This window comes from Conger conger, chromosome 14 (assembly GCF_963514075.1).
Source record: "Conger conger chromosome 14, fConCon1.1, whole genome shotgun sequence".
Lineage (NCBI taxonomy): Eukaryota > Metazoa > Chordata > Actinopteri > Anguilliformes > Congridae > Conger > Conger conger.
Window position 1 is genome coordinate 30,421,396 of NC_083773.1, and position 14,124 is coordinate 30,435,519.

General features: G+C 39.9%; 1 protein-coding gene across 3 annotated transcripts; it reads left to right on the forward strand.

Moving 5' to 3' along the window:
- The first annotated feature begins 426 nt into the window (after positions 1-426).
- LOC133110762 (adenosine deaminase-like) lies at positions 427-13,762 on the forward strand. Of its 3 annotated transcripts, none has more exons than XR_009704909.1 (12): positions 427-436; positions 515-623; positions 2,973-3,034; positions 3,295-3,417; positions 5,719-5,862; positions 6,539-6,654; positions 6,798-6,922; positions 8,817-8,888; positions 9,654-9,755; positions 10,696-10,763; positions 10,932-11,026; positions 11,755-11,878. XR_009704909.1 is itself a non-coding variant. In XM_061221058.1 (12 exons), the coding sequence occupies exons 2-12, from the start codon at positions 576-578 to the stop codon at positions 12,157-12,159; spliced, it is 1,155 nt and encodes a 384-aa protein (XP_061077042.1). In that variant the 5' UTR covers positions 427-436; positions 515-575; the 3' UTR covers positions 12,160-13,762. The 3 variants fall into 3 exon arrangements, 2 of the variants coding, with proteins under 2 accessions (XP_061077042.1, XP_061077043.1); XM_061221058.1 differs by lacking the exon at positions 10,932-11,026 and adding an exon at positions 11,995-13,762 and having other exon boundaries at positions 11,755-11,884; XM_061221059.1 differs by having other exon boundaries at positions 10,932-11,001; positions 11,755-11,883.
- The last annotated feature ends 362 nt before the right edge of the window (positions 13,763-14,124 follow it).

The following is a 14,124-nucleotide window of genomic DNA, read 5'->3' on the forward strand; positions in this document are numbered from 1 at the left end:
AATGGGTTTTTTTCCAACCAGTTCACTTAGCTTTAGTTTTTTGACTGATCTATAAAATACGCTGGTTCAATACGCATAGAAAATTATTTAGGATACACTTAGTGTGTCGCTGACGCTAGTGCGTAATGTCAGATCAAAATATCATTGAGCCAATAAAATAATTAAGAGAGGTTGACACAAAATCCTGAAACAGATCGGTCTTTGTTTTGCTCTTCTGTTTAGACCAGGGGTCGGCAACCCTGGTCCTGGAGAGCCGAAGGTTACGCTGGCTTTCGTTGTTACTCTGCACTTAATTGATCAATTAATGCAATCGATCACACAGTTGACTCGCCTCACCTGGTTTCTTGGGTCTGAATCGGTTGCTGGTATTAAGGCGAAAATAAAAAACCAGGGTTGCTGACCCCTGGTTTAAACCAAGGAGAACACAATGTGGGTGGTGAGTTGGTAAATCTGCGCTGGGAGGTGTCATTCTGTGGGGTTGCACTGTATATATAAAAACATTTCTCGATGGCAGCTGGAGTGCAGACCAGGCTTTCGAATTGTACTTGGAGTTTGGAGTACCCGCCCATAAAAATATGGCAGGAAACTGTTTCGGTATTGAAGTTGCGTTTAACAAGCCCAAGGTAAGTCGATTCCAGCCTGGATGGATCAGTTTCATCTGGAGCTGCGTTTAGATTAAACGTAATGTAGGATATTATACGCCTTGTCTGAACTTCTGCCGTTGGGCATGCGTATACATTTGTATTAATTAATTCCATGCTGCTCGTTAATCGCGGAATAAAAAAATAAAAAACTTGAATAGCATTGCACTGATTTGTTTATAGGCAATTGCCATTTATGTTTACAGTATGTGGACCAATCGCAGAACAGTAATTATTTATTTATATCCTACTTGCTGCTGACGTGAATTAATTTTATTTCGAAACAACGTGTCCCGGACGGACGCGAAGGCGCAGCGTCCGTTTTCCTGATTATCAGTCCAACATGAGGACTTGGCTGTTGGTACTTTCAAAATAAACTTTGTAGTAGTTCCTGACTTTACACTGGATTATCATTAGATAAATTGTTTTCAGACCCCGTTGGTAAATAGCGTCGAAGACCAATTTGAATAGTCCTGGTTTTCAGGAAGTGGATGCCTGCGTATCAGCAGCCTAAAAAGTAAAACTGAAAGAATCTTTTAATTGTCCATGCGTCAATGGTGTATAACAGTACTCTTGAAAGATCTGCAGCACATGCTTCTCGGTGTGTTTATAATAAAATAATGAATATATAATCAGATGTTCCTGAACAACTGGTGTAAAACCTTCATGTTAAAATGTTTATCATCCATCATTAAAGCCCTACGGTCCTATAAAATCCCTCACTTAAGGGATGTATCGGTACATTCTCAGGATACATTGCTGAAGCATTATTGTGGCTATTGAGGTCCCCAGGAAGGAGAGCTGGAGACTCATTAAAGCTGCATGTAATTCTGCTATATAAGCATTGCCTGAGCAGAATGATCGATTCCCTATGGTGCCACTGGGCCCTGTGTCAGCACGGGAATGCCATACACTAGTGCTAAATAATAGATCGCTGATTAGGTGAAACCATATAGGCTAGGTATTGTAAAATGAATGTCACTTTGAGTCTCAGATGTAACATCACGGGGATTCCCAAGGTGAGAATGAAGTATTTAGAATATTGTTTAACTTCATTAATGTTTGAAATGTCACTTCCTCAGTTTGCATAATCAGATGTTATCTTTGTCCTATCAGATCAGGATTTATCATACATTTTCATCTAATTTCTTACTAAAGTGGTCACCTTGTGTGGCTGAGAAAATGGTTTGTATGTTGAAGATCTCAGGGAAACATTAAAAGACTGTGACAGGAATGTGCTTTTTTTGCAATAGTGCACAACCTCAGAGCATTCAGAATTAAGGTCACTTAACTGGCATCACTAACCCCAAAATGTGAACTGAAATGTGCATGTGTTTTACCAGGAAGCTCCCATTCTGATCTATTTTGAAAAGGAGACCTGGCCTTGTGGTGATGTCATCCTTTATTCATTTTGCAAACGCACTCATCCAGAGCAACTCCCTACAGTGCATCGTCATACATGCATTGAATGCAACGCAACACAATACAACACAATTTTAACATTAAAGATAATGCTGTCAAGCTTTTAGTCCCAAGGACCTTATCACAGTAACAGGACCATAAAATGGTGTATAAAAGGCCCCAAATTATTTGTGTCATCTGTCAACATTGCTTAACCATTCTCTGGCATCCACATCGAGAGGTCTGTTCCTGGATCATTTCTGGCCACCACTGGGAGCCTGCATCTTTGGCACTCCATCTCACAGGCTGCCATTAGAATGGAAAGTATTTTAACATCTGCATATGCAGACTAGTGTGTTTTGTGGGGTAAAGACTGTCTCTCAGGAATACATTCTTTTTTTTTTTTTTTCTTTTTTTTTTTAAACTTTAACTAGAACACTTCATCTTAATCCAAAATATGTTTAACCGCTATTTTTAATTTGGTACGTGGCAATAGTATAATGGAAAATGCTAAAACAATGGATGTTTTCATGCAAAACGTATTTATTAAAACCTCAGTTTGCATAATTAACAAACACATTTCCAATGCTCTTAATGCTTTCAGGTAATATTGTACCAAAAGAAATCGGTATGAGTAATATCGACAAGAATGTCAACAGATTGTTTGAATTTCATTTAAAATTAAAAAATATCCACAATGACTTGGTTGTTTTCTTATTTGGAATATCTTCTGTATTTACCCACTGATGGGGTAAGTTGTCAAGTGGACACTCTACTTAACTGTCTATAACTCTGTTCCCTGTACATTTCTTTGAGAACTGAAAAGAAAGACTGAACAGTATGACAATATGCTCCACTCGCCCCTATATACTGTATATCTGAAAATGCATCTTTACAAATTGTAATTTGAAATGTATATCATACCCTTAGGTGGAGCTGCATGTTCACCTTGATGGTTCTATTAGACCAGAAACCATTCTGGATGTTGCGAAGTAAGTGAAGGTGCATGTGCATGCGTGTGTATGTGCGTGTGTTTGTGCATGTATGTGCTAGTGTGCGAGTTGCATGCTTATCTAAAGCTAAATGTGCAATGCCTTTGGGGAGATGACGAGGAGTGATAAAGGCCGAGTAGCATTTCATTACGCAGTGTCTGCAGATAATCTGTCCGCTCTGAAAGGTGTGTGCGTGCATGTTTGTGCATGCATCACTGTACATGTTTATCTGAAGGATCCGTATGTGCGCGTGTGTGCAGGAAACGGGGACTGGCGCTGAGCACGGACACCGCTGAGGACATGGCTCACCTCTGTATGCTGCACAAGCCTGCCTCCCTCACAGAATTCCTCTGCAAGTTTGAGCACTACATGCACGTGATCGCGTGAGTCCCCGCTGCACATCGGAAAAAGCCTTTCTCTTCTTCTTGGTCCGTGTATTTGCTCAACCGGGAGAGAGAAATACTAGCATCTACATCATGACGATGATTTCTATGGCTACCACGCAGCTTCAGACACTAGCCAATGGCCTTTATTGCATATTCTGATGGTGTGGATTCTAGGGCACTGGGCTCTGCACTGGATCATGGGCCAGGCCTATTGTAGGGGAGTGGTATTATTTTCATGCAACATCAGGACAATCCATTTTAATAGATTACGGGCCGAGTACTGTATGTCTGGAAGAAAACCATAAAATAACACCTTGTGCTTAGAATGTTTGGGTTAACTGTTGGGTTCACTCATGTCTTATAATAGTGAGGCAACACAGTCATGAAACAACTTCACACTTGATACAATTAAACACTCACTGAGCACTTATACTGAACCCTATAGGAACCCCATACTAATATTTGGTAGGGCCTCTTTTTGTTCTCAAAACCGCCTCAATTCTGGATTCACAAGATGTTAAACATTCAATCACCCCATGTCTGTAGATTTGTCAGCTGCACATTCATGTTGTGAATCTCCTGTTGTACCACATCCCAAAGGTGTTCTATTGGATTTAGATCCGGTAACTGGGAAGGCCACTGAAAAACATTGCACTCATGAAACCAATTTGAGATTTCTTTTGCTTGTGACATGGTGTATTATCATGGAAATAGCCATTAAAAGATGGGTGTATGAAGGCGTGCACATGGTCAGCAACAATACTCAAATATGCTGGGGCATTCATCAAGCGTTTGTTATTAATGGGCCCAAAGTATCCCAAGAAAACGTTCCCCACACAATTACACCACTGCCACCAGCCTGGACTGGTAGTTTGGATCCATATTCATGCTGTAGGTGCCCAATTCTGACCCTACCATTTAGAATCAAGAAGTTTAGAAGTTTTTTTTCCAGTCTTCAACTGCCCAGCCTGTGCCCACTGCAGCCTCAGCTCTCTGTTCTTGGCTGGCAGAAGTGGAACCTGACATGGTCTTCTGCTGTTATGTAGCCCGTCCGCCTCAAGGTTCAGCATGTTGTGCATTCTGAGGTGGTTTTCTGCTCACCACAATTGTACAGAGTGGTTATCAGAGTTACCATAGCCTTTCTGTCAGCTTGAACCAGTCTGGCCATTCTCCGTTGACCTCTCTCATCAACAAGGCTTTCCATTCGCTGCTCAATGGATGTTTTTTGTTTTTTGCACCATTCTGAATAAAATCTAGGGACTGTTGTGTGTGAAAATCCCAGGAGACCAGCAGTTACAGAAACTCTGAAACCAGCCCGTCTGGCACAAACAATCATGCCACGGTTGAAATGACTGAGATGCATGCAACTGAAGCTCCTGACCTGTATCTGCATGATTTTATGCATTGCCCTGCTGCCAGACGATTGGCAGATTAGGTAATCGCCTGAATAATTAATAAGTAGGTGTTCCTAATAAAGTGCTCAGTGAGTGTAAGTTCCATTATTCTACAGACCGAGTACACTCAGTTGACTGCTGATTGAAAGGAAATCACAAAAACCAGCAGAGCATGTTATTTTTATTTTTTTAAATGTATAAACTTACTCCCTAAGAGAGGCTGTTGAGCCCTGTACGTCATGAGGTAGAAATGTAAAATAAATCTCCGACATACTTCCTTCTTGCTTTTTGCTCAAGGCCTGTAGGAGTTGAAGATGATTCTGGCCTGTGATGTATTTGTGTAAATGTAGGCCAAGATATTCTGGGTGGTCACATATTTTGATAACTGTAAACTTGGCCCCAAGAAAAGGCAAAACAATTGCTGCCCTTTCCTTTCCCCCTATGTCATTGTAGTTTTACTGTAAACAAAGGCTCTCTGTTAAGATAAGAATTGATAATGCTTCACCCAGAATAAAGTTGAAAGTAATTTGGATTTAGAAAGCCATTTACTCGCAGAGCTTTAGTCATGACTGCATAGCAAAGTATAAATGTGTGAGTAAGGAGTTTGGCTCATATTTTGTTTGTGTGAACTTTAGTCTTTGAGGTCAGCTGGTAAGAACATTTATGGTTTTAATTTTAAGAACATTTGTCTTTGTACATGAATCGGCTTGTTTTATGCTTTCAGCTGCATAGAAGTCACCCAAATGCAACTGCATGAGGAAGCCTAATGAGTGCTGCATTTGAGTATTGACCAGAAAATGCCTGTAAATGTGTGAATGAAGGCAATGCCGGGGGTAAAGGATCACTGCTTGAACCAGTCACAGTACCTGCTGAGCTGCAACTAAACGGCCTCTTTTGTCTGCAGGGGCGACAGGGAGGCAATTCAAAGAGTAGCTTATGAGTTTTTGGAGACAAAAGCCAAGGAGGGAGTGCTATATGTGGAAGTTAGGTACAGTCCACACCTTCTGGCTAACACTAAAGTGGACCCTATACCATGGAACCAAAAAGAGTAAGTTGCAAGTCTGTTCAGCTTGAGTTTTTGTTTGATTTCTTAAGTCCAAGTATGTACATGTTGGTACATGTAGTTTGTGCTGAAGTGGCTCGCAGGAACAGAGGAACAGGATGGAAGATGAGGGGGTGTGGTGAAACTGCCGTTGTGAAACTCACTGACAAGTGTGTGAACTCCACGCCCTCTTGGCTCCGTTTCAAAAAGCAGGGTTGATCTCATTGTGTGGAAAACACCCATCCAAAGGTCAACACTGAAGCCTCGAAAGAGGTGAACATCCTGAGAACCTGCAAAAAAAATAAAAATAAAAAAAATAACCCCATTAAATTTTACCACTATTTTTACATTATACAGGTGTATTGGATGTGAAAACATATTTTCAAAAATATTATAATATTCTAAACATGTATTTTACTTTTATTGAATGTCCCTTGTAGTAGGTTTCAGCATAGTAGAATATATGGCTTGAGATTAATCTCAAGATTCATGTACAGGGTCTTGGGAGGATATACTCTGCACACATTGTAATTGTCCAAATAAAAATAAAAAATAAATAAAAATAAAGTTCCTTGATGGCGTGTTTCATCAGGTCCTATCACTCTTCATTAGGTAATGCTTAGGAGTGTGAGACATTTCCTCTTGAGGTTCTGGCAAGCCTGATTATTGATTCTGCACACAGAGGCGATCTGTCTCCTGATGAAGTGGTGAACCTAGTCAACCAGGGCCTGAAAGCAGGAGAGCGGGCCTTCAAAATAAAAGCCAGGTCTATTCTCTGCTGCATCCGTAACATGCCAGGTAATGAACAGTCCACTGCATTTGTGTGGGCATTCTGTTCGCATGTCTCTGTGGGGAAAACCGTGCATCCGTTCTGTTTATCCTCATCAGTGTGTGCGTGGTGTTTGTGTGCTGCATGTTTATGTGTTCGTTTCTATGTCCAGACTGGTCCATGGAGGTGGTAGAGCTGTGTAAGAAGTATCGGCACAGCGGGGTGGTGGCCATCGACCTGGCAGGAGACGAGTCTCTGGACTGTGAGGCCTATCCCGGCCACAAGAAGGCCTTTGAGGTACTGAGGCTGGTCCAGTTCCACCAGTTTGTCAAACTGTCAAATGAGGCGTTGCGGATTAAATATGAATCGCGATTCAGCAATTCCAGGACCTGTTTCTCTACAATGTTTTTTGAAAAATATTCTAGTGGACAGCTTGGGTGGAATATCAGAGTTTATGAACAGGGTGCCATGTTCTGGTTTGAAAACATTGGGGTACCACAGTGCGTCTAACCAATCAGGTGCCAGCAGTGTTGTGCTGTCGAATTCTCACAATTCTCACACTGGATATCTTGATTGACATTTATATAATGTTGTAGCACCTCCAAAGAAGTATTCTACCATCATGATTGGAGTGGGGCATACAGAAAATGTTAAACATTACAGTAAGAAGACTTTTCTACCAGTTCTCTATGGTGCAATAGTACAACTTTGTTTGAGTTGAGGTAAAAATCTGTGTGAGAACTGATTTATGTCTGAAATGTTAGTGAGAAATGCTGTTTCATTGAAATGTCTGTTTCTTTGTGAAGCCTGGATTCATATGAATAAAATGTAATGTCCATTCTATAACTATTTGGAAATGAGCTTGAGAGAGAGTGTTACTGTACAGTATGTTTCTAACCCACATAGGGCCAATGGCAATTATAAGGCTGGTTTTTAAATGTTGTTCTTGTCCAATTTTAGGAGAACCACAAAAGCCAGCTTGGTGTACAACTTCTGGAAAAAACATTGAGAAGGGTGCCAAAAATTATAGTGCGCTGTTTTGGGCATGTGATTTATCTAGTTCTAAAATATGTATTTGTATTATGTCTATAAAAACATCTGTTATCACGGTTGGTGTGCTGAAGAGAAGTGTTATCCAATGATGACATGGTTTCCATTCCAAAATGTCACTCAGTTTTGTGGTCCATTAATGAGCTGGATGATTTTCAAACTCAAAGGTTATAACCTTATAATCCTGATTGTGGTTTAATTGCTAGCTTTATTTATGATCCGACATGGCCATGAACATCGAGTACTGGCAAAAGAATGTGGAAAATCTGAGTTAAAGGCACACAGGGTCACTCCAGTTCATGTCTTGCTAGGCGCAAGTTACCATACTTGTAAGGAAATGCTCTGGACAACATTTATTTGCCAAATATTTTAGCTGACGTATACAGTTAACATGGAAGTACCATTTACCCTGTGTGTCCATGCTGCCTTGAGCTACTACGACCGCATGAAGCACAAAAACAAACCTTTCAGGGTTTCCGTAGGTTTTTATTTGGTTTCAGGCTTAAAAATAATAACTTGTTTGTAGACTTTAATGTAAACCATTAAATATAGTTGAATCTAATTCTGGTGTAAAGTTCTGCTTGCAAAACAAAGGAAAATGCAGTGTTCAAGTATTTTGACTAGTACAATTTTTGTTCATTTGACTCTATACTCCACACAGGATTTGAAATGAATATGAGGTTAAAGGGCAAACTTTTATTTAAGGGTATGTACATCCATATTTGGAGGTAGGAATTGCATTCCTTTTTTCGCATTATAGGGCACCAAAATTAATTGGATAGTTGGCTTCTCAGCTGCTTCTGATGTATTCACTTACTTCCTTAGTGCTGGTATTAAGCTTTCAGTATCAGGTCATAATTCTAGGCTTTTGATTGCCTTTGAAGTCTGTGATTGTAATTTGTCAACATGAGGACCAGAGTTATGCCAAGGACATATTGTTTCATTTAAAATCCAATGTACAAAGGATTTTACATTGGATTTCAAAGTCAAAAGAACAGAAATTGTACCACTGTCCAAATTTTAATGGACTGCACTGTATGTCTAGCTCTAACAGTGCTTGATTGAGAATTTGGTTTAATAATTGCATATAGCTTAAATGGTCACTGTCATCAATGTGTTTTATGGGGGGTTGTGTTGACAGGAAGCGGTCAGAAGCGGGGTGCACAGGACCGTCCATGCAGGAGAAGTGGGCCCGCCATCAGTGGTGAAGGAGGTGAGTGTCTTCCCAAAAACCAGCTGAATAAGCCAGAATAAACAGGCAGTGGGAGGGGGGAAAAGCCTAGAAGGAACAATACGTCAGTGTAGTAGCCATTCAACATTTTTACTGTCACATTCGTGAGGGTTACCTACCCCACACACAATAAGACTTCTCTGTAGGCTCCACCTCCACCCTCACTGCTGTCTGAAGAGGAAGGTCAGAAGGCATTGTGAACGCCTGAGCACACGTCTAAGCTGAGTAGCAGTGTACCTGTGTTTCAGTCTCTCAGCAATCACTTTCTGTGATCATCAGCTAATGTGCCTCATAAAATCAATTCACTTCCCCCCGATTCTGCGCGTGCTCTAAGCATGCTTCATTTCAATAAACGGGTCCATGGCAAAACTTGGGCCTGAGGACACCCAGGGCTCCATGAAGGAATCCAGTGGAAAAATGCCGATTTTCAGTCGTAAAAAATATTTGATGCATAGGTCTGTATTTTCTGAATTATGTTATTTAGACTGTCTAATATACATTGTTGTGTTCATTTATATTGTATTAAATGCTTATCTCATATAGATAGTTATTTATGACGTGTATCACCACTACAGTGTAGCCTGTAGTTGGTGTGAGATAAAACTGTCCTTTTAAGGACCCATGTACATTTTAGTCCCACTTCTCAGAGACCATTTATTCTGATGAAGAAGCTGTGTACGCAAGAAGGAATAACGGCACAATTTAGAGAAGTGAGTCCGCATTTGTGGGGCCTCTGTGTTTGTGCAGGCAGTAGAAGTCTTGAAAGCTGAAAGAATCGGACATGGCTATCGCAGTTTGGAGGACCAGGCTCTCTACCAGCAGCTTCTTAAAAGGAATATGCATTTTGAGGCAAGTTGTGCAATGAATGTGCTGCTCCTCTGATTCAGAGCATGAACACACGCATTATGTGAGAGAGGCCTGCACTGCATTATTGAAGGTGAATCTGTGGTATGAGTTACCTCGTCTCCATTCACTTCTGGATCTGAGGTCCAGCTGCTACCCGAGCACTTTAAAGGCTCGAAAGCACCTCCATCTCTCTGCAGCCTGTATCTGTTCACCGTTTTCATGTAATACTATGTGATGCATAATAAGCTGCATGTTATGTATTCTTTTTTTAAAGCTCATGAATTCTTCTGAAGTGGCAAATTACTCATTTGGGAGATTGCTTCTCTTGATTAGAAGAGTTTAAATTGTCTGATCAAAAAAATGATCCTTTAATTTTGTGCAAAATATTTTTAAAAAATATATATATAAGAACGTTGGTTTCTGTTGCATCTTTCTTCTTGATCATGTGATTTTTCAGCTCAGTGTTATGGTATGTGCAAACATCTTGCCAATTCTCAGTTACACAGTGACCCCTGGAGGTCTCTTGTTGTCACATGCTAGACTAAAGAGGCCATCATTTTGACACTAGCGTACCTGCTGGGTAATTACCGCTTGCCTTCATTTCCACATCAGTAGAGCAAATTGGTAAAGTTTACCTGCGACACAGGCTGTGCTCCTGCTGGGCTGGTTACCATACAGGGTTCATTCCTAATGATGTCATCATGTAAATGCATGCAGATGGTTGTATTATATTGCAAGTCTGTTTTATTGGCTATTCCATTTTGTTTGATTATCAGTGCTATATGGATATTGTGCTGTTTTTGTAAAAGTACTAATTCTGTGTGCATTGACTGTTCAATAGGCCGTTAGGGCAATGTCTGTAGAGCACTGATTTACAGTGCCCTTTGCTGCATGATCCTATGTTTGTTTCTGCCTAATAATTATTAATGATTCTTTAATCCAGGTTTGTCCAGTATCCAGCAAATTGACAGGTGCCTGTGACCCAGATTTCACTACACACCCCCTCATTCGGTGAGTTACTCCAGTTCTACAAGTTGTAGTTTTATCTAAATAGTAGCAGTTTCCCTGTGATCCCCGTTAAGTGCATATAAATAGCTTTCTTTATAATTCAACCAACATGCTTGCGAATGTGCATTTAAATTTTTTTGTGCTAAATGAACCATGCACCCTTTATCTAAGGCGCAGATTCCTGGTGGTGTTTTGAGCCTTCCAGCCTGCAGCTGCCTGTGTGGCACATCCCACCCTCTGAGTATGAGCCAATCACTGCAAGCAGGGTGGGGTCATTATTCAATGTGTGCCCAGACAGCAACCTCATATGCCCAAGTGGCAGACTAAGTGCTGCACTGATTTAGTGCAGTGGTTAGCACAGTATTCTCCTGCTGGAGGGAGGTTGTGTTCGATTCCACTTCAACACATTCCCTTCCCCTGCTCAAGGGAGGTATTTCCCGACTAAATTTGTGACATGCAACAAGCAAACTTAATAGCTGCTCTGCGAGGGAGGATAGACTATAAAACCAAATTGGAACTGAACTGCCCTATAGCCCGTAACCTATATCGGAAGTAATCTTGTCTACTTACGCAAGTATTTTCTTTTACCATCGTATGATTTTGGAAAATCAGCTGCGTTTTCCAAACCCCACTTGGCGTGGCCTCCATATTTCATCCTGGTATTTTGGGGATTCCCCCCTTGATGCAAGGGAAGGGTACATACAATTTGGAACCAAAACCAGCCCTGGGCCCTGGGATTCAGAGCTTTGAGAATGGAGCTGCTTGGCACAGATATAGTTTTCTCCTTTCTTATCATTTCTGTTCATTATTTTTAATTTCAGTGATGTCCTTGGCCTAATGAAATGTAAAAATGCGAAAGCATGCATACTCCTCACAGGAAGACCCTGACCTAAGACCTTACCCTTACTCCTTACTCAGTGCTGTACGCTTCACCACTGTGCCACCCTTAAATGACAATTAAAGGATTGCATGGGGATTTGATGTATGTTTCTAGGTTTAAAGCAGACAAGGCCAACTACTCTTTGAACACGGATGACCCTTTGATATTCAACAACACCTTAGACATGGACTATTCAATCACACAGAAATACATGGGCTTCACAGAAGAGGAATTCAAGAGGCTTGTAAGACTTTTCCACCTTAATGTCTGTAGATATAAAACATTTTAGTGTGTATACATACAGAAACATCCAGGATCTATCTAATGGGTTTTTCTTTTTTTTCGTGCTCACAGAACATAAATGCTGCAAATTCCAGTTTTCTGCCAGAGAAAGAGAAGAAGGACCTACTTAATCGTCTGTTTGATGTTTATGGAATGACAGAGCCAGTCATTGAAGGAAATTCTGAAAACCTGAAAACTACCCAACTAAGATTATGTCCAAACAAATGCGTTCAGTAGCTCTTTACTGTAAACGGAAGACTGTACAGCCTACATTTCCCACAACCACATTTTTCCAAATGATTTCTGGCATAGTCAGCAGAGATGCCCCTACCCTCTGAAGGATACAAATCCCTTCATACATTTAATTGAGCTTTGGTAGTATTTATGGTAAGAAATGCACTTCATTTTTTATCCAAGCACTGCATGACACATCGTTCTAAAAATGTACTAATCTAGACAGCCGAAGAATATTGTATGTGTAAATATTCTCACATGCGCTCTGTGTTCCCACGGTGTAGAATATTATATATTAATTTATATATTTGAAGCATGTTTTATACACTGCAGGTGCCACACTTGCACAATAGATGGCACACTTTTCAAAGCTAAAAGGGTCAGGATAATGATAATTTTTTTGCCTGGACAATTAGCTAAATGTATATGGTATATGATAATTTAATATACAGTACTGTGCAAAAGTATTGTACAAACAATCCAAAAAGCAAAGATGCTCTAAAAAAAGAATGTAAAAATATTATTTAAAAATAATATGTACATTATGAAATGTACTATAAAGAGCAGAGTTTAAAATAAGTCAAATCAATATTAATGGTGAACTCCCATCGCCTTTAAAACTGCATCAGTTCTCTTGGGTGCACTTCTGCAGTCGTATACTGTAGTTATTCCAAACATATTGGAAGACTTGCCATAGTTCTTCTCCAGGTTTGGCTGCCTGGCTTGTATCTGGGTCTCCAGATAATCCCAGACCTCAATCATCCTTTTATCAGAGAAGTGGTCTGTTGCTTAATACAGTATGTTACTTTATTTAACAAAATGGAAGCATTTCACAAACATTTAATCTTTTGGAAATGTAATATTTGGAAATCTCAAATGTGCTCTTTTGTACTGACTAATGTCATAAATCTAAAAATATCAAAGACCATTTATGTTTTAAAACATTTGCACAGTACTGTACATGCAATTGTGGTATTTTGTATGTTCTTTTGGTTACTTACATTTCTAAAAATCAGGAAGGTATTTTGCATCATGCTTGTCATTATACACTTCGAATGTGAAGTAAATGTGCATCTTACACAGTTCAATATTGCCACAAAATGGGATCAATCCAACACCCCTTAAGTACTATGGGTTGACCACAATAAGTTGTTTTAACCACTGTTGCCACAGTTTATTTGATACATGCAAGCATCCCTGAATTGTGATGGTATTATATGATGGAACAAGTATTACATTTGAGTTTTATGTATTACATAGGAATATTTATATGTCATTATAATGCGCACAGTATTGCCATGGATGTGTTGATCTTTTTTCATATGTACATTTTAGTCATTTAGCAGATGCTTTTCATCCAGAGTGATTTTAATCTGATAATATTTTCAAGCTTTCAGAAGAAGATTTAACAAAATATTGTGAGCTGAGAATCAGTAGGTTCTATCTGCGCTCTGAAAAGTTTTGAGACGTTGAGCTTCAAATTCATTCACATTTTTGTCAAAAATGTCAGTTAGAACCAGCTCACGATATTTATGAACTGAAATGAAATTTTAAAAAATAAAAGAAACCGCACCCAATGTGGGGCTGTACTCAATTCCCACCATAATTTTGAATGTCCGATTCTCTACAATCGCAGCAACAGGCTTAATGCATGAACCCCACTGCTGCTTCAGGAGTGTAGACCACTGGCATCCTCCAAAACATTGGGGTCACCAGCCGTACAACACAATCTAGCAATTTCTACAAACTGTAGATTTCAGTTCAGCTGGAAGGTATACCTTAACATTATTTTATTTCATTATCATTTTCATGATATATCATACAAATAAATATTCTATACTAACTAGTGAACTAGTGAAATCAGCTGGCTGAGTTCATGGGAGTAAACATGGCGCAACTTTCATTTCTGAACCGTGGCCTGTTCAGATCTGATTCCTGAGCCAGATCAATGGTGCTGTTGTCCTGTGG

Bases quoted from the DNA above. Each gene is read 5' to 3' on its own strand.
- LOC133110762 (XM_061221058.1), top strand. From the start codon at position 576: ATGGCAGGAAACTGTTTCGGTATTGAAGTTGCGTTTAACAAGCCCAAG. The intron at 5,863-6,538 runs GTAAGTTGCAAG...TTCTGCACACAG, and splicing joins ATACCATGGAACCAAAAAGA to AGGCGATCTGTCTCCTGATG. The intron at 11,885-11,994 runs GTAAGACTTTTC...TCGTGCTCACAG, and splicing joins AAGAGGAATTCAAGAGGCTT to AACATAAATGCTGCAAATTC.